The following is a 27,673-nucleotide window of genomic DNA, read 5'->3' as shown; positions in this document are numbered from 1 at the left end:
TTACTGCTCTTTTGCTAGCGGTGATTGTAACGCATTACGTGATATGCGTAGCTGGCTAGGTACTGACATAACCTTATCTTTGTATATTTCCAAATCCAAATTCCAGTCTGCATAATCCTCTTCCTTTTTTAACTTATAGATCACTGTGGTTATGCTGATGAATTCTTCACAGACCTGTAGAGCATCTTCCAGTCGGCTGATGGTCTTTCTGTGTTGGCTAGTAGCCTTTAGGGGGACCGCATACTTGGAGTAGATCTGTCCAGTCTCTTTGGATTATTCCATGCGTAGTAGATATTTCCCGAGTAGACTTTCGATCAAATCCGTTTCGAAGGACCCGAATTTTAATGCTTAATGCGAAGTCTTATAAGCGTTAGTGATGCCACATGTTACGAATTACAATAAAATTAAATTAGAGAAAAACCGAAACAAGTAGATAAAAGATAGAATACTCGCACTTTCGCCGGAAAGTTAGAAATTTGAACCCTCCGCAAAAACAAACTCACATCCTCCTGACTAGCAATGTTTTCGACAAAGTTGATTCTGTATGCATCTCCTTTCATAATTATTAGCGTTCGTGCGTGTTGAGTAACCAGTGTTAGACAGCGTAATTAAAATGTTTGGTTTTTTCTATGAGTTTCGCCCATTTTCTCATTTCATTTTATTAATCTTTGCGAATATACTTTTAATTTCTTGTCTGCCGTAGGTGACGAAATCTCCGCCAAGCAGCTTGTAATTACGCACAAACACACTTAGCTACGACTACCGGATATGCCAGTATACAGTATTTACTTAGTCATCCGCAATTTCACTCTTTATCTGTCGTTTCGCAAAAAGTTCGTCTACATTAAAGATTTTCATTTAAGTAAACAAACATTATAGATAAGCACGAACTTGGTAAATGTGTGCAAATATTTTCCTTTTTTTAACAAAGAAAACTTGAACTTCACTCCAAGGCCAGCCGCCACTCACATGCGAAAACTTGCACAAACTCTTGTCCACATTCAACAATCGCAGCACTCGCTCAGTTATTCACCCATTCAGTGCAGCGTCCATTTATATACTTATTTGTCACAATTACCCCACCTTACTTTCATCTGTTTTCCTTCATTCATTCACTCATTTAGTTTTCCAATCGGCTTGCCTAGTCTCACACCCTACTTACACACACACTCACATTTTATAGATCACAAGTCAGCAACTCTGTCCGCCGTCGAGCGCAAATTGAGTTAAATTGTTAGCAAGTTTGTGAGCCGTGCAGCGATTCCAGCAAAATCTACATAATTAAATTCGCGAAGCATTTTCGTCTGGATTTAGATATGTGTGTAAATGCATACAGTAGACACTTACACACACTTAAGTACGCGTATGTATGTATATGGCATTATATTAAGTGCAAAAGCTGTGGAATGCTGGAATGTTGGTATGCAGCCAGAGAGAATCTGCGCTGCTATTAAAGTGCACGAAGTGGTGCAGTAAATTTAGCTTTTCTAAATTGGTCTGCACTTTGTCAGATTAGCTGATAATCGCTTTTTATGAAATCGCCACATTAATTACAAAAACAAAACAAAAACTGGTAAGATTTCACTTGCATAGACAAAACTTATTTATTTCGCTATTTTTTTTTATTGCAAAACATCATTTTTGAACATTCCTGATGGAATAGATTTAGGTTTTGTAAATTTAGTAATAATTTATGGTGGAGTTTCAGCTCGTAAGTAAATTTGGCAACATTAACCTTTTATTGTATCAATTAATAAAGCGTTGAAAAAAACTCTTTCACTGTACGACATATTAAAAGAAATATATTGAAAAAGTTTTATATTTTGTTTGTTTTACGGTATCATACGTAAAAAAAAGAGGTTGTCTATAAAGTCGGTTTACTGACGATAGTTTAACGTGACAACGTCATAAGAAAATACTGATGTAATGGTTGCAATTTTCAAAACAAAATTTTAATTTTATTTGTTTGAAAGATATTTTGTATGGATATAGAGGAGGAGGTAAATGGAATCGCAATGGAATTGATCAAGTAACATTTACAAAAACGTGAAAAATTACGAAACATTTATCAAATTCAGGAAAGATATGTTCAATTTCGATTGTGCATCGGACGTTAATAAGTCAACAACACTAAGAGGCACCATCATCGATTTGCCTTTTTCAAGACACTTTACACTCGAAACACTCCCTTTCATTTCCTACTTTTTCTATCATCGTCCTATTCTCAACAGAGAAATGGTTCATTACCAAGAAGAAGGCATATGCAAATACAAATATGTCAATTTATATACATACATATATGTGCTCACTCAAGTAGGAGAGAGCCAGGTGTCGAACGTTGCCGAATGCGGGGGCCGATTGTGCTCTTTGTCGTTCATTCCGCGCTTTCTTCGCAGTTCAAGCAAGGTAACGGTGCATGAGCAAGATAACGACGAATGAGAAAGATAACGACACATTTTTTGGTGCGTGCAGCCGGCTAAATCGAATTATAAGACGTTATCTCGTCAAAAGTAGCTTTAAAGTACAGAAAACAGTTGGAAAGCGGGCAAATTATTACAATATACTACAGGGTCTGGCACTCGAATGTTACCAACTGCAGACCGCTCAAGCAATCGATGCACGGGCATCAGCTGTCTGTTAGTTGACTAAATAACAGCCCAGAGTATTGTTTACAAGCGCGCGAAAGCATTTTTCTGAGAGTTAGCGTGAAAAAAAGAAAATCAGTAATGGATTTCAAACGTAATAGTGTGATTGCATTATATTTGGCTGGAAAATCACAACCAGCGATAGTTGGTGAGCTCGAGTACCTTTAAGTAAATAAAGTTTTTGCGTATCGCACGACTACTCGTTACAATGATACTGGTAGCATCGCGAAACGTCATGGAGGAGGTCATCAGAAGACTGCAACGTCACGTGAAATCATTCAAAATGTGAAGAAGCGATTTGAGAGAAATTCATGACGCAGACTAAATTTGAATTACAAAACTCTAAACATCTGTGAGTATTTTCCCCGAAAATAGAATTTATTCACTTCTTTCTGTCTTTTTTCAACTTTTGTGATATTCTTACGCGCTATTTTATAAAAATGATTCAAAACAAGGCGCTTCATAGCGAGTGAACGAAAGTCAGCGAGAAACTGACTGATACAATGAATTTTATTTACAGTCGGCCTAATGGAAGCGTGACCGGTAAAATTCAAACTTAGAATTGCTTTATAAAAAAACGAAAATGCTGCTAAATAGGCATATTATTTTTCTCTATACCCGTTGCGCAATTTGTTAGTTTTGTGAAAAATTTAGAGAGCGTACGGTGTTTTTACAAAATGAGTTCCGCGTATGAAAAACCATTTGAAGGAGTGATCCTATGTGTGGGGTCATAAATAAATGGGTGTGAAAATACACCAAAGAAAAATTTGAACGACTTCACCTGATGAGGCCCAAAAACTGCCTCTCCAAAGCAAGATCAGAAGGCCTTTGATTTGTTTGTGACAAAGCCGAACTTATCGTTGCTTGAAACTGATGTAGGTTTAAGGAAGAGTGGTGTTAATGTATCCAAAGACATGGTTCGAAGACGTGCAGAAGACCTAAACTCCGGAGTTCATTGAAATAACCGCTTCCCCTATTATCACACATTGAAAAAAGACTTGCATGGGCTAAGGCAAATTCAGAACGGAGTTGGGCAGCCATAATATTTACGAACGATTCTTCTTTTTAGGCGAATAGCTGCACACGTCGGTCCTGGTGCACTTCTGATAATTGACAATTTCAACGAATTATTAAGCATCCAGTTAAGGATCATGTTTTCGCCACTCTGTCCGACTAAGTTGGTGCATGTCTACCATTCGGTATTGTATTAGGTTCAAATCTCCGGCATGAAATCCCTAATAATAGAAAACGTTTTTTTTTCTAATAGCGGTGGCGCAACGGCAAACTAAAGCGATCTTCCAAACGTATTTCTGAAATGAAGAGTTTTTGTCTTCATAAAAAGTCATATGCCCGAGGCGGCATAAAGTTGCAGGTATTTCCATTTGCTGAAAAACATCAAGGCGTACACCACAAATTAGAGAAGAAGCTCGGACATACATCTAACAAAGGGGTGTAAGCGTTAACTTTTTAAGTGACAAACAGTTCGTTCACGCATGCGACGATTGGAGCCCAGCTCTTAAATTCATTGGGCTTAGATTCTTCATTCACAAAACGTAGTTTAAAATTTATTGTAAGTGAATTGTTTTTGCAACTCCTCCTGTAATCCTATGCAGCTTATAAGAAATCCTCTATTTCTGAGTTATTAAATAATTTCATCGTCGAAATAAAGCGGCATTTACTTAACTCCACATAATTTGCATGAGCATGATTGGTTACGTATGTGGCCGAGCTGATACCCTACTTTGTCATGTAAGTTTTAATTTTTGACGTGATAACGTCTTATAATTCGATGCAGCCGGCTGCACGTACCAAAAAATGCGTCGTTATCTTGCTCATGCGCCGTTACCTTGCTTGAACTGCGAAGAAAGCGCGGAATGAACGACAAAGAGCACAATCGGCCCCCGCATTCGGCAACGTTCGACACCTGGCTCTCTCCTACTTGAGTGAGCATATATATGTAAGTATATGCGCATATGTACATATATAAATTCACATATTTGTATTTGCATATGCCTTCTTCCTGTGTGCATGGTAATGAAGCATTTCTCTGTTAAGAATAGGACGATGAGGAAAGTAGGAAATGAAAGGAAGTGTTTCGAGTGTAAGATGTCTTGAAAAAGTCAAATCGATGATGGTGCCTCTTACTGTTGTTGACTTATTAATGTCTGTTGCATAATCGAAATTGAAGATATCTTTCATGAATTTGATAAATGTTTCGTCATTTTTCACGTTTGTGTAAATGTAACTTGATCCATTGTGATTCCATTTACCTCCTTCTATATATCCATACAAAATATCTATCAAACAAATAAAATTAAAATTTTGTTTTGAAAAATGCAACCATTCCATCAGTATTTTCTTATGACGTTAAACTATCATCAGTAAACCGACTTTACAAACAATCCTTTTTTTACTTTTTTTGTTTTGACGGTGAGGTTACCATATGTTATAAATGCCTGCGCACCATACGTGTGCGGGTACTCTACTAAAAACATCAATTCTCTTGTCTTGGAGTTTTCACACAACCAGCGGACTGCTTTCGCATTGCTTCGAGGTAGCGGTCCGAGACGATGTCCTTAGAAAGACACATTCACTTGTCTCCCTGCGTCCAGCATAAATTTCCAGCTTATGCCTCTTTTCGGATAATATCCACAACGAAATTTGCGAAGACATTCCATTTTTCTTCTTTTCTTCTTCTTCTTTTGTAGGTTCACCTTTCCCATTCGCCGCAAAAACTTGCGAAAGGACCCGTGTACGGGCCATAACTGTGTGAAGTACTAATTAACTTCGCCGTGCACACTTTTTAAATCGGGTATTATTGTCGCTGTCCATCTGCCGTACCGTTCAGGGTTCCGTCTTGCCTGCCAAAATGTGAGCGTTCGAAATCTCATGTCAGAGACTTTGCCTCCCATCTCCGATTGCACTCTTGTGCTACAAAATTTATAGGGATTATTCCGCTTATAACTAAACTTACTGCTTCTGATACTGTTCTGTATGAAGAAGCCACTCTGAGAGCGCAAGTGCGTTGCCCCGATTGTAAAGTTTTTCCCCGGCATTCCACCCCTAGCGAATATGCCCATATTTAGCATCCGTATAAAATAATACATAGAGTTCGTCGTGCCCATTAAAATTTTTGCTTGCTCTGAGTTGGATCTTCAAGGTTTGCCCTGAGCTTACTTAATAAGCCGCTTTCTTTGGCATCTGTTGTCGCAGCATTATTTATATGCGCCCAGTAGGCTAATTTGAGTATAGCCACGCTCCCAGGTATTTCACCACTCTTTTTCTCAATAAAGTGGCACCGAGTATTTGCATATCTGCTTTTAATGGGATACGTTTGTTGGTTAGAAGGATTAGTCTGTGGATAATTTTAATCAGTGGCGTGCGCATTGACATTGTCCTACAAATAAATGACAGTTTTAAGCATTAAAACGGCAGGTGGCTTGCAAGAAAAAAAGTCTGATGTCACGCTATTAGAAAAACACGCTTTCTAGCATTTTCTGCTCAATATCCGTCATGGATATGGAACACTGGACCAACCGTATCGTATTCACGTACAAATATAATCAGCTAGCGCGCCAACTGCACTTAAATTGTGGCAAACATCCCAAACCCCTTTTCGTAATTGTGTAATGTGGCGGACACGGCGAGTCTTTTCTTGTGTAATAGTTTTCTGAATTAAATTTTTTTCTCCTTCGCTTTTTGTTTGTGGCATTTTAATTGATTTAACTCGTAATTCACCTTAAGTAAGTGCGTATAAATTATTCTTATTTTTGCGCATGAATTAAACTCGGCGCCGGTAAAGTTTCAATTTTTTCCTTTCACATTTACTATCTCCACGCTGCGCTGCCATTTGCCACCCAGTCTCTCACCCTTTCTCTCGCTATCTGCTTAAAATGTGTTTTTTAGCGGCGCAATAAAATAAACGAATAATGTTTCTGGTTGCACTAGAGAGGAGGTGGAAGTGGTGCTGTAGTTGGTCGTTGGTCTGTGTAGAAATATACGTTGAATGCAAGTTGCGGGCAGCGGCCGGCCAGTAGTAGTTGAGCGCGTTGAAATTGCGTTAATTAAAGAAAAACACGGTAAGAAAATACATATTGCAACAGAAAAATTTTAAATTATGCACTTCGCATTGCTCCTTTCTACTGAGTTTTGTTTTCTCTTCCTGAATTTTTTTTCTTTTCTTTTTTCGTTGCTTTTTTCAATTTATGGTATTGTACTGTTAGCCTCACACACACACGCAAAGAGGCGGAGTGAGATTAAAACTTAAATAAACGAGGTGCAAAAGTGAAAACTGTCGTTCTTCGCTTAATCTGCTTGCATTGCACGGAAAAATGTGCCTCGGATACTCGTAATAAGAAAAAACCTGTAAAAATAATTGTTTGTTGAATGGTAAAGTGCAAGGTGAAAATTAAATTGCTGACAATGTATTGCGGAAACAAATTTAAAGCACTTTATGTTTTTTCAGCTTAAAATACTAACGGCAGTTGGTACCGCATCGAATACATTCAAACCAGGAGCGTTTCGGACGACATGGCCCAGCCAACGGAGCCGATGTATTTTTATTCGCTGTACTGTGTCGACGATGGGCATTGTGGAATCAGGCATTATTAGTCTTGTTCGTCGAGTGAAGACTTACTATCCAGATCCAGAACGTCCGGGTAAGTTTGGGGCTCAAACCAATCCCCACCAGCGAGATCCCCCGATGGCCGAGATCTTGCATCTGGATACCGAGCATAGAGTTCGAAGCCAAACAGCTGATACCATACCTGCAAGCTCATAACCGCAATTTTCCGATGGTTGACTGGAGCATCATAAAAGCGAAGGCACCGCAAAAAAACAGCGTATCCTTCTTTCTCACGGGCATTCTTCTATCAAAACCGATGGCGCTAACGAGCAGCATCGGGGAATACAGCTTGACGACACCAGTAAATTGTAAAATGACCAGTAAGCATAGGTCTCAAGGTTGTCCAGATAAATCTGCAGCACCCAAGGACTGCAACGGACAACCTAACCGTTCTCCTGGCGGAGGAGGACATCCACATCGCATTATTCCAGGAGCTCTGGGTGCGGAAATAACCATAACCTGTTCTACAAACAAAATCAAGGTAACCCCAGATCTTCTATTGTAACTAAAAAACATTTTAATACATTTTTAATCCCATCCGACTATTGGAGATGGAAGTTGCTGATGGTGTTGGCATAATACTTCTTTGCATCTACATGGCACTTGATCGGCCAGCACCGCCTAAGGCGGCTCGTCGACTTGTACTTGAAACTAAGAGCAAAAGCCTGCTAGTCGGGTGTGACACTAACGCAAGGCACTCTCTGTGGGGCCGCTCTGAGGCAAACTATGACAATCTTACATTTCCTGTGTGAATGCCCTGCCGTATGGAAGGATAGAATGTTAACTCTGGGCAAACCGCTGTTCGAGAGTCTCGAACAACTGTCTGGCTTAGATGTCAACATCCTAATTAGGTTCTTAAACCGCACAGACTGGATATAGTCATGCTGTAAATAACGGTTAAACAAGTTGGTAACGATGATGTGGCAACAAAGTGGTGCGGAATTGCTAGTTGGATTCTGAACGAATCACCGAAAAACCGAAGAATTTACTACTTAATTGACTACTTCGTTCAAATAAGCACTTGTTGGCAAGAAAGACTCTCTGTTGGACTTCAAGCCTGACATTGTTCTCATAGGTAATATTGGTTCCTAGATAAACCAAGGCTCTTATAAGTGGCAACAGTGATGACAGGAAGTAATTCGTTTTGTCTTCGTTCACTCTCAGACTCATTTGCTTTGCTTCTTTATCCAGTTTGGAAAAGGCAGAACTAACAACGTGGTTCTTAAGGCTGAATGTTAATACCAGTGCAGCTCGCACGATCTTTTCAAGTATCAGGTTAAAGAAGTCACACGTTTGCGCTGCACCCTGTCTGAAATCTCGTTTGGTATCAAAATGCTCGGAAAGGACCTACCCAATTCTGACGTCGCTGCTGGTGTTGAACAACGTCATCTTGCATAGCCGTATTATTTTTGCAGGGTTTCCATATTCAGGCAGGCGTACATGCAAGCAATCTTTGATCGCATCGTCCTTCCCTTCTGTCGGGACGTGGGCGCAAATGAACGAGATGTTGAAAAATCTATCTTTGATGCGGTCATAGCTTGGCCCGTCGCATCTCATTAATGGCAGTGATTCTTACGAATACGTCAACCAGCTGGGCAGAGACACCCTCACCATTAAGGGACCAGTCATTTCAGGTGCATACTCTCAAATCATAGTCCTTAGTTGGTTCGCCGTGGTCTTTAACAGATAAGAACTGCCTATTTAAGGTAGGTAGGTAGATAGGTGGAAGTGATAGTCGGTCTTCAAATCAACTTCTTCATTCAAGAACGATGAGCCAAAATATCTAAAGCTACTGGGATTCCACGTGGGACAGGGACAAAGAAGATTTCTGGCAAACTCTTTCTCCTCCAATGAATAAACAAATAAATATTTTAAACATACACATACAAATAAGGAAATTTTTCTCACCATTGAAATTTTAACTTGCCAGTTACCAGTCGGCCACCTATTACTATTTCTCTATAATAAATTAGAAATTATAATTCATTACCTTTGATTGATTGCTTTAATTTTCTCATACCCATATTTGCAATCGTTTCACACTTTTTCCTCTCTTTCCCGTAAAAGTGCACCGCTAGTGTAAACAAAAGTATTTAGACTATAGTATCGATAGTACTAATAAAAAACATTGGTAGTGGCGCACAAAATGAAGCCATCGATAGTTTTTCACCAACCGATTTTGCGGCAGTGGAACAAGTTTGCCAGCCAATTGATTGTATGTACGGGTATATTCACTTTTAATTGTTTAGCTGTGCGTAAGGAAATATCGAGCTTATGTTTACCTTTTAGCAATTACAATAAGTACGTGTTTGTGTGTTCGTGTGTGAGCGTGTTAGTGCATACATACGTAATAGAGTGCAAATTATGTTAGGACAAACTTTTACACCACAAACTCAATTCAATTAAATTTGAATCAATTAAAAGTTTCATACAACACTCGAACAGCTGGAACTTTGGCATTGCACAGCTGTTTACAGCTACCCTGCTGTAGAGCTTTCAAATCAAAGTAAAGCGGCAAAATATCGAATATACCATACACTCACACATACAAAACAGTATGTGACGCATTTGTGTGTGTATTTGCTGAGATGCGTATGAGAATGCAAAAGTGTGTGTTCGATTGTGCGATGCATTTATAAGCTTCTGTTCTAACTGACATTCAAATTGAGCGATAAAAGCTCAAAAAAGTGTTAAATGGCAAAAAAATCGAAGTGCATAAGCAGTTAAAAGTAATTTGAATGATTTCGTTTTCTACTTAATTGTTATTAGTTTCGAAAATGTCAAGGCATGAAAAAATTGCAGCATTTTGACGCATCACTCCGAGCCCAAGCGAAGAGCAACAGCATCATAACTAACCGAATTTGTGCATTTACAGTTATTGTTGAAATTTCAAGCAAGCTGAGTTTCACCCCACTCGCTGCGCCCAAATTTGCAAACTCAATTTGGCGTGAAATTTACAAAGCCAAAACAACACAAACTGTCCAACAAAATAGTGGTGCAACGCTGCGCTCGCAAAAAGTACATTTTATTTTCAGCATTCAGCACTGATTGGCCAAATAAAGCAAATTTCAATCATCTATGCAGCTAACCAACCAACGTTCAATTCGTTCAATCAGGCATCTACACCGAAGGAAAACGAAATTGCAAACTCAACATTTTTTGCATTCATTCATTCATTCACTCATTTACTTGCTCCATACGCTAGGTTGACCACAAATTTATTTGCATGATTTACACGATTTGCAAATATATTTGTAATGCTGGAAAGCCATTCGATTCGCAATGCGCTCGCAGCATTAACAACAAATAGCGATATGCACACATGTACAAGGGTGTGCGTGTTAAAAATGCGCTGCAACAGTTATGCATCATACAAGTATATGTATGTATATACAGGGTCCGGCACTCGAAGTTTAACCAACATCAGCTGTCTCTTAATTGACTAAATGACAGTCCAAAGTATTGTTTACAATCGCGCGGAAGCATTTTCCGAAAGTTAGCGCGAAAAAAGAAAATCAGTAATGGAATTCAAACGTAATAGTGCGATTGCATTATATTTGGCTAGAAAATCACAACCAGCGATAGTTGGTGAGCTCGAGCACCTTAAAGTAAATAAAGTTTTTATTTATCGCACCATTACGCGTTACAATGATACTGGTAGCATCGCGAAACGTCATGGAGCTGGTCGTCAAAAGACTGCAACGTCACGAGAAATGGTTCAAAATGTGAATAAGCGATTTGAGCGAAATTCCTGACGAAGTGCCAATCAAATGGCGAATGAACTGAAAATATCTGACTGTAGTATCCGTCGTATACCGAAAAATGATTCCAAAGACAAGCTTTAACAAGATCCAAAAGGTTCATTATGCCATCACACCAAAGCAGCAACAAGTCAGACTTGAGAGAGTGAAGGAGTTGCTTTGTAAACTCCCAAAACGATAGGGTTTGTTTGACGGACCGTTCATACGAGAATTTGAGTAATCGATTGGCCACCAGGAGGCAGCAACCGCCACAAGTAATGCTTTGGGCCGTTGTAACCGCACATGGACGCTCTCCAATCGTTTTCATCGAGCCTGTCGTCAAGGAAATGCGAAATACTATCGGGGAGGTATTTTAGAGGTTGCTTTGAAGCTCTGGGCAGACAAGCATTTCGGTGGCAAACCATGAACGTTTCGACAGGATTCAGCATCGTCTCACAAAGCTCAAGTGAATCAAGTATGGCTAAAAAACAACGAACTTCATAACGTCCCCACAATGGAACCCAATTCTTTGGGCCATTTTGGAGAGCAAGGTCCGAACTAAAAGGCGCTGAAAAGAGTTATTGTCCGCGATTTCAGGTAGATTGCGATTCGTTTCTGGACCGTCTCAAGACCATAGTCAAGACAAAATGGGGTCATATCGAGCAAAATTAAATTGATTTTAATTTTGTATTATTTTCACAAAATTTTTACTTTGAATTGAATAAAAGTAGTTTTCCAAACTAAATTTATGGTATTTTTAATTGGTTACATTTAGCGTGCTGGACCCTGTACATACATGCATCTGTCTACTTACGTACCGACAGACATACCATCACTTCAATACTGACATATACACATACAAATAAATAAAAAATAATTGATCGGCAAATAAAAGCACTTGTCCACCCAAAACGCCAACAGCACACGCAAATTCGCAATAGCTTTCCAAAAACGGACGCTAAGCAATTTTCAGATTTTCAAATTTTATTCGTTTGTATTTGTGCACCTATTTATTCTCATATAACTACAAATTTTCCTTTTCCATTTATTCCATGGTGCGCTTAGCTGATGCACTACTCGGCGCTAACTCTCCGCAACAGATCAGCGGAAACTTCTGTATCAGCATTTATTGAGTTTACAGCAATACTTCCCTTTTCCGTTCGGCACCACACTTTCGTCCGGTCCCCTTCAAAAGCATTGGCATTTACAGCGCTATTCCTCTCTGGTTTGACAATCCTTTCCCAAGCCACTTAACTATTTTGCTCGAAACGCTTTTAACCACAAACAACTGTGTGCGTACACAAAACATATACATACATACAGTGTAAACACCCTACGGGGAAAACCATGGCATTGATTCGATGCTCTTGCAATGCATGCGGAACTGTGGCTGGCTGCTCTAGTACGTGACTCATCGCTTTTCCACACACAGAACTGATATAATTTACAGAACTCAGTCTGGAAAATTTTTTTACACGAAAAAGGTATTCATGTTTCAAATTTCGGACATTCGAGCAATTCCATTAGACCACTCTTGGGATCGAATGACTTAATTATGAAGATTTGTCGTGAAGACAGGACAAAAAGATAAAGAAAGTAGTTTTAGGAGTAGCCTGAAAATGCTACTTTTAAATGAAGAATCGAAACTTCTAAATGATCAATCCTCATGGTGTTGCTTTTAATACATTAAATGCCATATCCCACGTATTTGTACGAGACTCTATACTTCCTTCGGTGGTACAAAAACGTAAGGACTTATCACATTAGACCTTATCCTTCCCCCAAATTCAACACTGCATGAATTCTTTATATGTTTTTAGAGTGGGCTGATCTTTTGGCCCGGCTATGCAGAATGACGTTGGTCAATACTTGCAGCGCCGTCAGAATTGGGATGGATCTCTCCGAGCCGTTTGGTACCTAACGAGGTTTCAGGCAGGGTGAGATCGTGCGAGCCGCAGAACTTAATCGCACAGGCACAATTTTTTAAAAGAGCATAAAATTGTTGGTGTATGCCGATGATATTAAGGTCATCGGCCTTAGCAAATACGCTGTTAGTTCTGCTTGAAGCGACCATTATGAGGCCTCCAACAGGTAGATATCTACAGCCAGCCAGAGCTGTTGATATAATGGAGAAGATTGATTGGATTTCGGTTGGCACATGGCCCCAGGCTGTCGAAGAAAGGAGCACCCAGTGACCTTAGTCATCTAGCTGCCAAACCTGGACATTTACAAAGAAAATGGTCTACAGTCTCTTTCTCTGAAAGGTCCCCACAGCTTCTGCAATGGAGTTAAATGGCAAACCTAACTTTTCCGCCTATGTGCCGATCGTCCAATGACCGGTAAACACAGCTACAAGTTTGGAAATTGAATGGCGTGGAGTCCAAAGAACTTTCTGAGTCCTTCGTATATCGCATTGAGGAGCTCCATCTTTTCTGCGTTTTCCTGAGAAATAATTTGTGCAGTTCCCTTTTAACAATTGTCAAGGGGATGCCGATGACCGGGTAGGAGGACTCTGAGGCAAATTCAGTCCCCTTCCGGGCAAGCTCATTAGCAATTTCATTTCCCTCTATGTTCCTATGTCCTGGAATCCAGATCAGAGAAATGTTACCTACACACCCAAAAAATTTGATCTCTTCTTTACAGGAATATACTAATTTCGTTATGCACCATGGCGTCGTCAGAGCATTAATCTTGGTTTCGCTATGCGAGAAAATGTTAATATCCCTCGCTCCCACGTTCCCTAAGCATTTTGCAAGCCTCCAAGATCGCAAAGACTTCTGCTTGCAAATCACTAGCAGTGGTTGGCAGTTTAAAGGAGGTATATAAATTTGCTGATTTAAAGAAAACCTCCGCTCTGACTCTCGATTCCATCTTGGAAATGTCAGTGAAGACAGAGGGGCAAGCTTCGGTGCAGGTTTTCCCCTCGATCCAATCCTGTCTATTTGGAAAGACTACTCTAGCACGACTCTCAAACTCTAGTTTGCGGATAGAGAGATATGTCCGAAGCTCTGAGAAATACAGTGTTAACTGCCGAAAAATGCTACCATGCCCCTTGAGTGATTGAATCCGAGTGCTCTTTGAGCTGCGATGGCAATGACGGAAAAGTCGTTGGGAAGTAAGTGCAAAAAGACATTCAGGGCAACACTGGGGCAAGTTTTACATGCTCCGGTAATGCCAATGCATGCAGTCCTTTACACCCTCCCAAGTTTACTGATATTATAGCCCTTCCGAAGAGCTTCCCACCAAACCAGGCCTCCATAGGTTAAAATTACCAAAACCACTGCGTCGTACATCTACAGGCCGACCTGTGGCCTGAGTCCCCATTTCTTACCGAACATATATTTGCAGGAGTAGAAAGCTATACTGGCTTTCTTTATCCGATTTTCAATGTGTAGCTTCCAATGGAGCTTGGAACCAAGTATCACTCTAAGATACCTAACTTCCGAATGGAGCGGGAGAACTTGGTTGTTTAATTTGGGAAATCGAAAGCGTGGAGGTATATATTTTCTGGTAAATAGCACCAGCTCCGTTTTGTTAGAGTTTACTCAGAGGCCATATGAGGCAGCCCAGTGACCGAGTACAGCCAGTGACCTTTCCAAAATCTCAGCCATAACTGAGGGAAACGGTCCCGATACCATCAGGGCCAAGTCGTCGGCGTATGCTACTACCTTAACCCCACCCTTATAGGTCTTTCCACCTCTAGTCTATCTAAGTGATAACTGACTCCGCCTTGATGTTGTTAAAAGTACCCTCTATATCTATGAAGGCCGCCAAAGTGAAATGTTTGCCTTCCAGAGATTTTTCCACAGTCCTTACGACCTCGTGTAAGGCTGATCCCATGGATTTCCCTTTCAGGTAAGCGTGTTGCGCTGGAGATAATTTGGATTCGATGTGCTCTCGGATATGATAATCAATCAATCTCTCAAACACTTTTAGGATAAATGAGGTAAAACTTATAGGCCTAAAGTCCTTGGCCGAGTCGTGACCCCTCCTCCCTGCCTTGGGTATGAAAACAACCCTCGTTTTCTTCAAGCACAATTTGTTCTCCTTTAAAAATGCAGTAAGTTCAAGTTTCATATTTTGTGCAAATTAAGACGAAAAAACCAGTTAAAAAAATGTCCATCAAAATTACAAACTTTGTAACCAGAATTTTTAAAAATATTTGGGGAAAGCAGTTTTATAGTTCATTGAATTTTGAATTTTAAAGCGCAAGTTGGAAGTAGCTTAAACATCTCGAGTAAATTCGAAAATGTTTTTCTTTGCTAGTGCCTTTGGTGACGAATAGGGATGCCAATCCCAATCCCAGGATCACGGTATTTTTCAGATCGGGAAAATCCCGAAATTAGCTTGCATAGGGTGTTTTGAGGAACTTAAGAACCAAAAAATTTTATACAAAACAGAAATATTGTTGGAAAACATTTTTTTATAATAATCTGGTAGATCATTTCAAGGCATTTTTTTTAATATGATATCCGGTATAAACGCGCCGTGGCTTCGAGTTAGATGGTTCTTCGATCAACAGATTTTAAGCACGCTGTATGGCAAGTTGCGCTGTCCTGTTGAAACCAAATATCGTCGAGGTTTACTAGATTAGTTTTTGGAATCAAATATTCAATCAACATTGGCCGATAGCGCTCAGCCTTCTGTTGCCGTAACGCCAACTCTTTCTTCATTTCGACAGAATTAAGGACCGATGATGCCGGCAGTGCTCTATAATTTCGCGAACAGATTTTTTAAATTTTGTTTTACAAAGTAAGTTTCTATATTTCTACAATTTAGAAGCCTTGTTCTGGCGTTTAACGATTCATGATGACTTTCCAAACCTTACTGAACCCAAAGTAAACATAGTTTGTCATTCTCAATCGTAGTTTTCATGCAGTTAAAAAACACCCGATATTACGTTTGATATATATTGAAGTAAGAGCCTTTCAATTTCCAGGAAACCTGACATATCAGCAAAAAAGAGAAGTAGAAATATTTTTTAATAGTGCAGAAAGTTGAGCTGGCAAGTATTGCCGCAGAAATATATTTTATATTGGCAGGCTTTATAGGTCAGATCAGGATTAGAAGAATGAGACTCTATTTTAAATGTTTACTTTATTGTAAATGCCATATTAATGTTAAATTCTGTGTTTCGTGGAGTAGAAAAAATTAAAAGTATTTCCAAAGTACACGCCTAGGTATCAGAAGTGAACAAGGCTTATTGAGTACTGAAGGGGACGTCTTCCCCAAACTTACTCTTTCTTTTTAGCGATTTAGACAAGTGTCATGTCAGATCCTTTCCTATACAAAATAAATGAGCAAAGCAAAGAGATTTAAATTGTGAGATTGATTTGTGAGATTTAAACTCAACAAACCAATGACAATGCAGTGCCCTGCCGACACAGCGAAATCAGAAGACACTATATTGTATTCAATCATCCTTGAGTAGTGACTAATTCCTAGACAGTGACTTTTTTTACATCACCGTTGGCATTTGTCAAGCAGTCACATGTAAAATTTTATACGATAGAACAACGTATGAGATATAATTATTAAGAGCCGTTGGTTGGTTAGAGTGGTGATTCATCCAGGATCCAACTAGCGCTTCCGCACCATTTTTTGACACATCCTCGTTACCAACTTGTTTAACGGTTATTTACACCATGACTATATCCAGTCTGTGTGATTTAAGAACCTTATTAGGTTGTTGACATCTAAACCAGACAGTTGTTCGAGACCCTCGGACAGCGGTTTGCCCAGGGTTAACATTCTATCCTTCCATAAGGCAGGGCACTCACAGAGGAAGTGGAAGATTGTTTCCTTTTTCTCTGGTTGTTTACAACTGTGGCAGTATGTAATGTGCGGGATGCCCATTTTGGCTGCTTGTTCTCCGATAGACCAAAAGCTAGTTGTGACTACCGTTAGTCTCCAGGCGTCCCGTCGTTTCGTGCTTTTTAATGCCGACGATTACTGGAGGTTGTTGGTGGTGGGCCATAACGTTCTGCTAATTTTGCATTTCGTCTGGTCTTTCCACTTACAATCCGCGATTCGGAGGTATTTTAGGGAAATTGTACTCGTGACTACACCTAATGGTGTGAATACCGATTATGCAAGAGCGTTATTCATGGCAGATCCCCAACTTGCCAGTTCATCTGCTTTTTCGTTACCTTCCATGTTCCGATGTCCCGGGACCCAGATTAAGGTAACATCATGATTTTCCCTCAAGGTGGAAAGGCTATTCCTACTTTGTTCCACCACCAAGGAGGCTGTTGTAGCTGAATCCAGTGCCTAGATTGCAGCTTGGCTATCCGAAAGAATAGCGATATTGCCCTTAAAAGAGAAATCTAAGATTAGTAGCCTACAAGCTTCCCCAATTGTAAGTAAAGAGTCGTATTTTGAATAAAAATAGTGAACCTGAAAAAGTCTTTTTAAATGCTCTATATGTTAAGAGGTTACGTTTTTGTATTGTAAATAATTTTTGCAAATGATATCGTGCGTCAATCATATTTGATACTCGTAAACTAGACAGCTGCAGTATAGAAGCAAACAAACAATGGAGCGCATAAAGGTTAAAATAAAAATTTCCATCTCTTTGAAAATCACTTTTTTTTTGGATTCATTAAAACGGTATTCAATTAGAAGATTAATTTTGCTCCACCTTTCACTTTTAATAACTGAAATGACAAAACACTTAACATGTCCACCAATCTTCGTTGAATGTTTTACAAAATTTTGCATTAAGTGCCATTAGACGACATTATTACTCCTAATATGATCTTCCCGCCAAAGCCAAGCATTCCTGAAGATAACTTCTAATTGAAATCGAAATATCGAAAAATAAATACTGTTATACTGACCTTGAGCGCATAAAAAAAATACACACTAATACAATTATCTTCCCCCCCAAAACACAGAGTTTTGAAAAGTGCAAAACCTAATTAAAATATTGTGTATTTATGCTCAGGGTAAAGTAGCTCGCTCATTCAACTTTTTGTGCCCATTGTGAGCCATATATACGAGTATACATATGTAGTTGGTCAACATTAACATTTATTGGTCCCACAGTGCCACATTTGCATGAGAAAAATAGTATTTTATGTAATAAAATAAAAATAAAATAGACTACCATTTTTTTTCTTTTATATATTATTTTTAATATATGTATGTAAATAATACTAAGTGACTTTGTGCAAATGTTCGTTAGTGAATATGCGGACGTTCATCTAGGCGCTTAATCGTCCATACGATGGGCGTATATATGTATGTTACACACACATGTTAGTACGAATGAACATGAGTACCATCAGTCATGCATTTGGCAATAACTTTAAATATTTTTAAATTCTATTAGAATATCTTCTTCATTTTAGCAATAAGACGAAGGCCCTGGTAACTAGTGCTGTAATATTATAAGTGTAATAATTATTAATTAGTTGTTACTCTTTCAAATAAATAAATAAAAAAGACTACCACTTTATTAGTTGCTAAAAATGATTATACTGCATTTTTTGATAAACTCTCTTTGTGAATATGAATTGTAATTAACTTGTTAAGATTTTTCCTACAGGCTTCTCACGCAAGTATGAAAAAACAATTGCATGCACTAGCGCACTTATCTGTTTACTAGTATATATGTATGTATGCGTATACTAAATATATGTACCATAACCACTGTACGTGTATAATGGTCTCAGTTTCCGTTGCAGAGTATTTGGGTTGGTTGCTTCTTCAGCAAAGTAAACTTGAAAATTGTAAAATTCATGCTCGTACCATGTCGAGTGCCAGTGGCTTGCTAGTAGTATCACTGGCACACAGTGGGAGCGTTTCCCCCAGAAGTTGATTATAAATATTAAAAATTGAGCTAGAAGCTCAACTATGGTATGTAAGTTTGCCTGAAGTACACAGATTCCACCAACTATTACGCCCACCTCGCATATAACAGTATTCTTTAAACTGCTATATTTTCAAGGCCATTAATGTTCGAATAATTGGTGGCGCAAAAGTAACCTTGCGATGTTTTTTGGCTGTAATTAAAAAAAAAATGAAAAACTTTGATTCTTCTTGTGGACTATTTTTATTTGGCCTTTAAGTTTTTTTTACATCAAGTCGAGAATATGAGGTCATGTAAATGGGCGCCGCCACAGTTGATTACCATTTGAGCCCTTTTTAGGGCATTTTCCATCACTTTGGCCAAAACTTCCGGCGATAGGTCCTCACATTCTTGACGGATATTGTCTTTAAGAGCTGCAAGAGTCTGAGGCTTGTTGACATAAACCCGCGAGTTCAAAAAGCCCCACAAAAATAAGTCTGGAGCGGTCAAATCAGGCGATCTTGCTGGCCAGTGCAAATCGCCAAAACGGGAGATTAGGCGTCCGGGAAATACATCCTTCAGCATATCGGTTGTGGCGCGTGCAGTGTGTGTCGTTGCACCGTCCTGTTGGAACCACATGTTTTCCAATCCCAATTCATCAAGTTGCGCCAAAAAGAACTTGTTGATCATTGCTCTGTAGCGCTCACCATTCAAAGTAACCGTTTGGCCCGCGACGTCTTCGAAGAAAAAAGGTCCGATGACTCCTCCAGCGAAAACAGAACACCATACAATGACTTTGAGCGGGTGTAATGGCTCTTCGTGGGTTACACGCGGATTTTCAGTGCCCCAGAAGCGTAAATTTTGCTTATTTACGTGTCCGCTAAGATGGAAATGGGCCCATCACTCATGATTATTTTTGATGAAAAATCATCTTCCACTTGGTGGTGATTAAGGATGGCTTGAACGTATGTTAGACGCGATTGGCGGTCAACAGCTAACAGCTGATGCACCGTCTGGACTTTGTACGGAAACATCTTCAAATCTTGTACCAAAATTCGCTGTAAAGACCGTCGTCTGATACCCATTTGCGTGGCACGTCATCTGGTCGATGTCGACAGCGCTTCCATGACATCCTCGGCTACAGCAGCAATATTCTCTGCAGAACGGCTACTCCGGGGTCTGCCACGCCTGGCAGCATCTCGTGTTGTGCCAGTCTCTTCGAGGCGAGCGGCTAAACGTCGCAGTGTTTCACCAGTAGGCGTTGTACGGCGAGGAAATCTGCGACGAAATTCACGTTGTGCCAAAGTCACCGACCGATTATTGGTCAAATAAATAGTCAGCAATATTCCGCGTTCTGGAGCAGTGTAGCGTAACATTGTTTATTAACGTGTATTTTGCATGTGTTTACTACACAAATGTCAAAACAGAACTGACATTAGGGGCCAATCGCAAAATTTATAGCATTTTCTGATAGGAGGATTACTTTCGCGCCACCTGTTACATCGCTGAAATATAAGTCGAGTTCCTTAATATCGTTTTCGAAGGCTCATGGTACTGCCCATCTGTTTTTTTTTTTTTTTGTTTAAATCCATTTTCTTATTGCGATCTATTTTTTAAACAATATTTTTACTTAGCGCTAGTTCATTCATTTAAGAAAAAAACATTGCAACCATTTACTAGTTTTATGATAAATAATATTATACCTTACTATACTAACTTATCATCATATAAAGTCTGTTGTAAACTTTCTCTTGAGTCTGGTGAAGGTTATGGCATTTGCCATTATTCCTGTGACAAGTGAGTTTAAGTTGGATTGGATTAGAGTCCAGAGTTGGGGCGTATTTTCTTATTTATTCTACTCTTGTGAGTACTTTGGGATCACAATGAATTTATGCATTTATGATATAATAAGGGGCGTTTGAGATCATTCTGAGGGTTTTCGACTTAGCTGCAGGGCTCCAAAGTTGAACGCCATATGCCCACATCGGTTTCAAGATAGCTGAGAAAAGTGAGAACTAAATTTCGAGATAACCATGAAAATTTCGATGTATTAACCTATAAGGGCTTCTGAATTTTATTCCTAGAGCTTTCCATTTGATGACAATATGTAAGTTTGTTATCAAGATGCATACCGAGTAATTTGGTGACGTAAGTTGGGGGGATGATTATATTACTGAGTTTAACGAGTAACGAGTTTTTCGATTTTGTGTAAAAGTGGCTTGAGAAGATTTTGTCTCGTTTAGCTTGACGCGCTACTCTTTCAACCAATGAGTTTTTTTATCAAGTTCCTGGAGCTTTTGGGAGACCACATGGGGGTGTGAGTCAATTGTGAGTACGGCGATGTCATCTGCGAACGGTCGGTAACCTCACAGTTACACCTATGTGCTAAACATCTCTCTATATAGAGGAACTCAATCTTCGCGCGGAACTGTCAGAAACGTATTACCTTACGCGCGCTAGTTCATTAATATTTTCATATCCATTCCACAATATTTTCTCCGTTTAAAATTTTTGAGGTTTCGGAAGTATGTAGTATCTTCATGGTATTAGAGAATACGGTGATGAAAACGAAGGAAATGTAGAGCAAATGCAATGACAACTTTTTGGACGCGTTCATTTCGATAAAGAGTGATCCGATTGGAGGTACTTTTTCTAATAGAGTTCTTTTGACAGATCACGCGTGATTATTGTCAAGCTAAATACATCATTTTTTTTCAGAATTCATTAACATTTCATCATGGAATGACACAAATCGTGCAATTGTGTTACAAAAATTGCCGCTCTGTGAAAAGGATTCATCGCGCGCTCAGGGCAACTTATGTTGTACATACATAACTGTCCAGCGATGAGATCCATTTTTGGCTTAATGGCTACGTCAATAAGTATAATTGCCATATTTGGGCTGAAGAACAACCCGAAACTATTCAAGAACAGTCATTACATGCATTGAAAACAATGGTTTGGTGCTGCCTATGGGCTAGAGGAATCATCGGCTTATATTTCTTCAAAAACGAGGCTGACGCCAATATAATAATGAATGGCTAATGCTATGGCGCCATGATAAACGACTTTTTGATGGCGGAAATTGAAGCCCGTAATCTCCATAACATTTGATTCCTACAAGACGGCAGACGGCGCTACTTGTGATACAACCCGTGAAACTATGGATTTACTCGGAGCAGTGGATTGGTCACCAAGATTGTATGATTTCACACATTTGGACTTTTATTTGTAAAGTCTAAATGCTTTGTGGATAAACCAGCTTCAATTGAAGCAGTGACAGCCAACACTATTAAAGTTACTCAGGAGGTATCGACCGAAGCCCTCCAACGAGTCATTCAAAATTAGTGTTTGCGATTTAAGATGCAGTTCCGTTCAATATTTGAAAGGGATTATCTTTAAAAAATTATTGTCATGAATGATTCTACACAAATATAATAAAGATTCCCCAATCAATTTGATTTTTTGTTGTTTTATTTCAATTTGAAATTCGATACCTCTAAATAGATCACCCTTTATAACAAAATATGCGTATTTCAGAATGAATAAATTACATGTAGAGCAACATACGAGTACAGGGCCTGAAAATTCGATGCAATTGAACCTAACAAATGCTAATATAACACAGATTATTTCGGCTTGTTTTGATCCTCGTTCCGTTTTTATTGATTTTGAATTGTCCCGATTTTGCATATTCCATCGATTAGGCTTTGGAAACAGTTCAACAGATGATTCGTTGGAGAAAAGTGTATGCCACGATTGCTTGCCATCTGACCAGTCATTTGTGGTAGAGTCGTTTTTCATGAGTCTCTCCGTAACTTGTTTGGGTTCTGCATGTTTTCAATGTTTTTTTGTTCTTATTTGTTAAGTCTACAAGAATAAAAAGCAATACCAACTAAGTTTTACGTTACTATACGATATTATATTATAAAAAAAAAATATTTATTTATTAAAAGAGTAACAATTATAAATAATTATTCCACTTAAAGAGCTAAAGCACTGGCTACTATGGCCAGCGGCTATGAAAAAAAATATGTATTGTACATTAAATATATGATTCAAAAAAACTCAATTTAAAATTTGCGTAGGGTCGGAAAAAATGTGATGTCAAGCCTGAGAATTCTTCTTCTTGATTGGTGCGATGGGTTTAGCGATTGGCTTTAGAAAGCGCGAACCGTTTCTTTCTTATGCTAACCGACACCAGATGGGCCAACCAATTGAATCCAAGTACTTCTCCAGCCTAAGAGTTACACTTCTAGTTCTAGTTCTAGTAATAGATTCATTGTGTGCGTACGCACTTCTCTATGATAAGTTGACTCAATAAATGGTATGTGACAACGTAATGTTAAAGTTGGCATATGGGCTTTAAAGCAATTCTTGATTGGTAAGCAGGCATACCTTTGGAGGCATCAATGAACCAATACAGTCTATTGAGCACAAATGTAAACAACTTTTTCTGGATTACTTCATTCCATCGAGAATGAAAGTCATAGCATGGACTCCAAATTACAGTTGCGTAATCAAAAATACTGCGGACCAGTCTCCGAGTCGATGGATCTTTGAAATTTTCAGTGTTTCTTTTTATAAGCCCAACGCTTGAAAAATTGTTATATGTTAGGTTAGGTTAGGATGGATGGCTGCCCTTGAGAGGGGCTAACTTGGACAAAAACCAAAATTTGTACATTGTGTTACCATAAACTAGGAAGGAAGGAGAAAGGAGCAGAGAAGGAACCAGGCAAGTGTAAGAAAAGGAAGAAGGGGCTTTAGATTAGAGGATGACGACCAACAGTGGGGATTTACGTTCGCACTAACCGTTTCAAACCACTGATGAATTTCAGCAGATGTGTGATATTTAAACTCGAAATATCCGCTGGTGTAGCGAAAAATTGAGAGCCCTGAAATTTTACCTGACGAGAGCAGAGTAGCTGAAAAAAAGATGCTAAGATGATTCCTTATCGTCCTTCAAACAGTTTCTGCAGAAAGGACTTAAATCAATCCCAAAGTCACCGCATTGACTGCGGCCTTATTATTATTAGAAGGCCATTACGCACTGCGACCAGAGTTGATCTATTGTGCAAGACCTATTTTGTAACCCTAGAGTTTAAGGCTTTTTATAAATTTTAGCACTATTGTGGGTTTGTTGTTCCAAAGATTACATGGAGATACTACGATACCACCAAGGTGGTGAAGTCTTTGTCTGCCCAGCGCAGGACATTCACAAAGCACATGTTCTGAGCTTTCTATATCCATTTCGCAAAAGCGGCAGACATTGGTCTCTGATAGACCAATGTTATTTAAATGATACCTCAGGCTGCAGTGACCTGTGAGGTATCCTGTTAGAAGACGCAGATCTACTCTGTTTAGTGAGAGTAGCTTGTCTGATATTCCTTTGTTGGGACTAAGAAATTGTCTGGCTTGACGCTGACCGGCACAATTTAGCCAGTGTGCAGCAAATTTCCTTTCTTCCCATTTCCTGAGGAATTCATTAATGTGACTTTTCGTGAGTCCACAGAAAGGCTCAGGACCAGTAAGTTGCATATTTGCTCCTTGTTTTGCGAGGTCATCAGCCATTTCATTCCCCTCATGCCCTTCATGTCCCGGAATCCAGACTAGATTTACTGTGTTGAGGTTTCCTAACATGTTGAGAAGGTTTAGGCAATCATTTACCAATTTAGAGGTGATAGTTGTTGATAGAAGGGCTTTTAGAGCCGCTTGACTATCAGAGAGTATATAGATGTGAGTACCTCTCATTTTCCTGCGAAGGCATTCTCTCACACATATTTCAATGGCATGTATTTCTGCCTGGAATATTGTTGGGTAGAGTCCCATCGGAATCGATTTTTTAAATTTAGGCCCATTGATTCCTGCCCCTGCTCTACCATCTTCCAGCTTGGACCCATCAGTGAACCATAATTGAGATCCAGGCTTGAAATTGATAGAATTAGTTCTCCAAGTTGTTCGTTCATTAATAATAATTCGGAAGTTTCTGTAGAGAATGGGTTTGGGAGATATTGTATCCACCCTGTGTAGTATAGGAGTGTGTCGAAAGTCTTCTAAGATCTTTAGATGTCCTCTCATATCTCCACTTTTAAGATCGGCGTTGCCTTTTAGTCTTAAGGCACTCAATCTTGCTTCTTTTTCAATTAAGATGGGAAGCGGTGGTATACCTAGGAGCACGCCCAAAGCGTCAGTTGGGCATGTTTTCATTGCTCCTGTTATACCGATGCAGATGAGGCGGTACAATTTATTAAGATCGCTTGCCGCCTTTCGTTGCTTAACTTTGGGCCACCATGCTATGGAAGCATAAGTGACTATAGGCTTAACAACTGTAGTGAATGTCCAGTAGGTCATTCTGGGGCTGAGCCCCCATGTTTTACCAAAAAGCCTTGTGCAGGCATAGAATGCCCTTGTGGCTTTTACAGTAACTTTCTCAAGATGCGAGTTCCAGGTAAGCGCTTTGTCAAGGTTGATACCAAGGTAGTTCGCCTCTGTGGAGAGTTGTAGAGTCGATTCATTCAGGACAGGACATTTGATGTTGATATTCCTTTTCCTGGTGAACGGCACTAGCGCAGTTTTAGATGGGTTGATAGAGAGCCCTTTGTCAGTGCACCATTTGTTGATTATGTTGAGGGCTTGTTGCATGCGGTTAGAGATGGTCTCTTCATGCCAGCCCACTATATATACTACCAGGTCATCAGCATAGCCCTGGGTGTGGAATCCTAGGTTGTTCAGTTTGTGGAGAAGTTCATCTATTACTAGTGTCCACAGAAGAGGAGAGAGTACTCCCCCTTGCGGGCAACCTCTTGTGGCCTTGATAGACTTTATTCTTCCTCCTAATTCTGTACTGATCGTTCTGGATTTCAGCATCGATATAGTCCATCGTCTGATGGGTTTAGGTACGTCCTTTTGAGATAGGGCATTGTTGATTGCCTAATAGGACGTATTATCGAAAGCTCCTGTTATGTCAATAAAAGCGCAAAGTGCGATTTGTTTTGACTCAATAGCTTTTTCAATAATGGTTACCAGACTGTGTATTGCAGTCTCAGTAGATTTACCTTGTTGGTAGGCAAATTGAAGTTGGTGCAGTGGGAAATTAACCAAGTTATTCTCCCGTATGTGCTGATCCAATATTTTTTCCATTGTTTTTAGGAAAAATGAGCTGAGGCTAATCGGTCTGTATGACTTAGGCAATTGTTCGGGTTTTTTCCCTACCTTTGGAATGAATACGACCTTTACCTCAGCCCATTTCGTAGGGATATAACCTAGCAATAGGCTTGCTTTATATAGTCTGGACAAAGTAGGGACAATGTATTGGCTTCCCTTTTGCAGAAGGCAAGGGAATATCCCATCAGGTCCAGGAGATTTGTATGGGCTAAATGTAGATATAGCCCATTGTACCCGATTTTCATGGAATAGCTTATTTGCCAGCTTTAGGTCCTCTCTGTCAGCATCAATGGTAGGTTCTACCAACATTGTGGACTCATGTAAAGCATGGCATCCCGGGAAATGGGTGTCCAGTAGAAGTTGGCTAGTTTCTTCTGGGTTTTTAGTGTAGCTACCATCTGGCTTTTTCAGGGTACATATGCCGTTTGAGTGATCCTTTGATAAGGCTTTCTGGAGGCGGATAGCATTAGGAAGATTTGAAATCTTATCACAGTGATCCCTCCAGGAAGCTCTCTTAGATTTCCTCAATTCTTTGTTAAAGTTGGTTAGAGCTCTTGAGTAGGAGACCCAGTCCCCTGTTTGTTTAGCTCTATTCCATAATACTCTGGTTTCATGGCGTAGTCTTGAAAGCGTACTATTCCCCCAGGGGACATCCCTTCGTGGTTTTTTCACTTTTTCCTGACAGCTCTCATGAAATGCAGACGTAATGTTTGAGTGGAGTTCATTTGCCTCCATCTCAAGCTCTGATTTAAGCACCAGGTGATGCTTAGAGTAGTTAGCACTTTGTTCTAAGTTAAAGTGAAAGACATTCCAATTTATATTCTTTGGATTTCTGTAAATTGTTATGTGCGGTAAGGTAGCACCTAAGTCAAACCTGATAAGACTGTGGTCCGACATTGATGCTTCCCCGGACACATGCCAATTTGAGACTTCTGATAGTACATTTGGACTGCATAGGGTAAGATCAAGTACTTCCTCCCTTATTGCATTCCTAAATGTTGGTTCATTGCCTCGGTTTACTATTGATACATTATATCTAAGTAAGAATTCAAGAAGGCACTCACCTCTCGCATTGATGTTTGTGCTGCCCCATATCGTATGATGGGCATTCGCATCACATCCTATTATCCAGCGTAGGTGGTTCTCCTTGCAGTAGTTGACTAGGGCTACAAGTTCCCTTGTTGGAGCAGTTTCCTCATCTCCTGGAAGGTAGGCAGAGGCAATGATTACCTCGTGCTCGCCTTTGTCTGTTGGCACCTTGGTCCAGATCGCAACGAGATCGGTGGTAGTGAACTGCGAAATGGGAATGAAGGTTAAGTTATTGCTAATTAAGATTGCCGCTCTAGGGCGATCATTGTTGGCATAGATTAACTTACCATTAACATCTTGGAGTCCCTCAATGACTCTGTCACGTACCCACGGTTCTTGGATTAGAGCTATATCCAAGTTTTGTTTGTTAAACCTCCTTGCTAGTTCAGCCGAGGCAGCCTTTGCATGGTGGAGGTTTAATTGAAGGCATCCGAGTTGCCTTCTATTGTTGCTTAGGGTAGCGTGTGGCATTATCGCCTCTGTTTTTTGGCACTGGCTGCCTTTTTCTTGCCTCTGTTGCTACCCAGCAAGGCCGCTTCCTCAGCAGAGTGACGTTCGCCTTTTTTGGTCCTCTTTGGACCATTATTTTTCTTGTCGGCACGAAGCGGGGGTCGCATTC

At 39.7% G+C, this 27,673-nt stretch overlaps 1 protein-coding gene across 1 annotated transcript; it reads right to left on the bottom strand.

The window, feature by feature from the left end:
• Nucleotides 1-27,640, bottom strand: LOC129248833 (uncharacterized). The gene is made up of 4 exons (XM_054888445.1): nucleotides 27,342-27,640; nucleotides 26,840-27,258; nucleotides 5,823-5,959; nucleotides 1-266 (listed from the first exon to the last, which is right to left on the bottom strand). The coding sequence occupies exons 1-4, from the start codon at nucleotides 27,348-27,350 to the stop codon at nucleotides 1-3; spliced, it is 831 nt and encodes a 276-aa protein (XP_054744420.1). The 5' UTR covers nucleotides 27,351-27,640.
• Nucleotides 27,641-27,673: the final 33 nt, after the last annotated feature.

This window comes from Anastrepha obliqua, chromosome 5 (genome assembly GCF_027943255.1).
Source record: "Anastrepha obliqua isolate idAnaObli1 chromosome 5, idAnaObli1_1.0, whole genome shotgun sequence".
NCBI lineage: Eukaryota > Metazoa > Arthropoda > Insecta > Diptera > Tephritidae > Anastrepha > Anastrepha obliqua.
The sequence above is the reverse complement of the archived record's forward strand: the minus strand, read 5'-3'. Positions and strand labels throughout refer to the sequence as shown.

Excerpts from the sequence above, each read along its gene's own strand:
- LOC129248833 (XM_054888445.1), bottom strand. Across the intron at positions 5,960-26,839 it reads TCGGACCACAGTCTTATCAG|ATATGCAAATACTCGGTGCC; the intron begins GTTTGACTTAGG and ends CATTAAAAGCAG. Across the intron at positions 267-5,822 it reads CAAAGAAAGCGGCTTATTAA|AGACTGGACAGATCTACTCC; the intron begins GTAAGCTCAGGG and ends AATAATCCAAAG.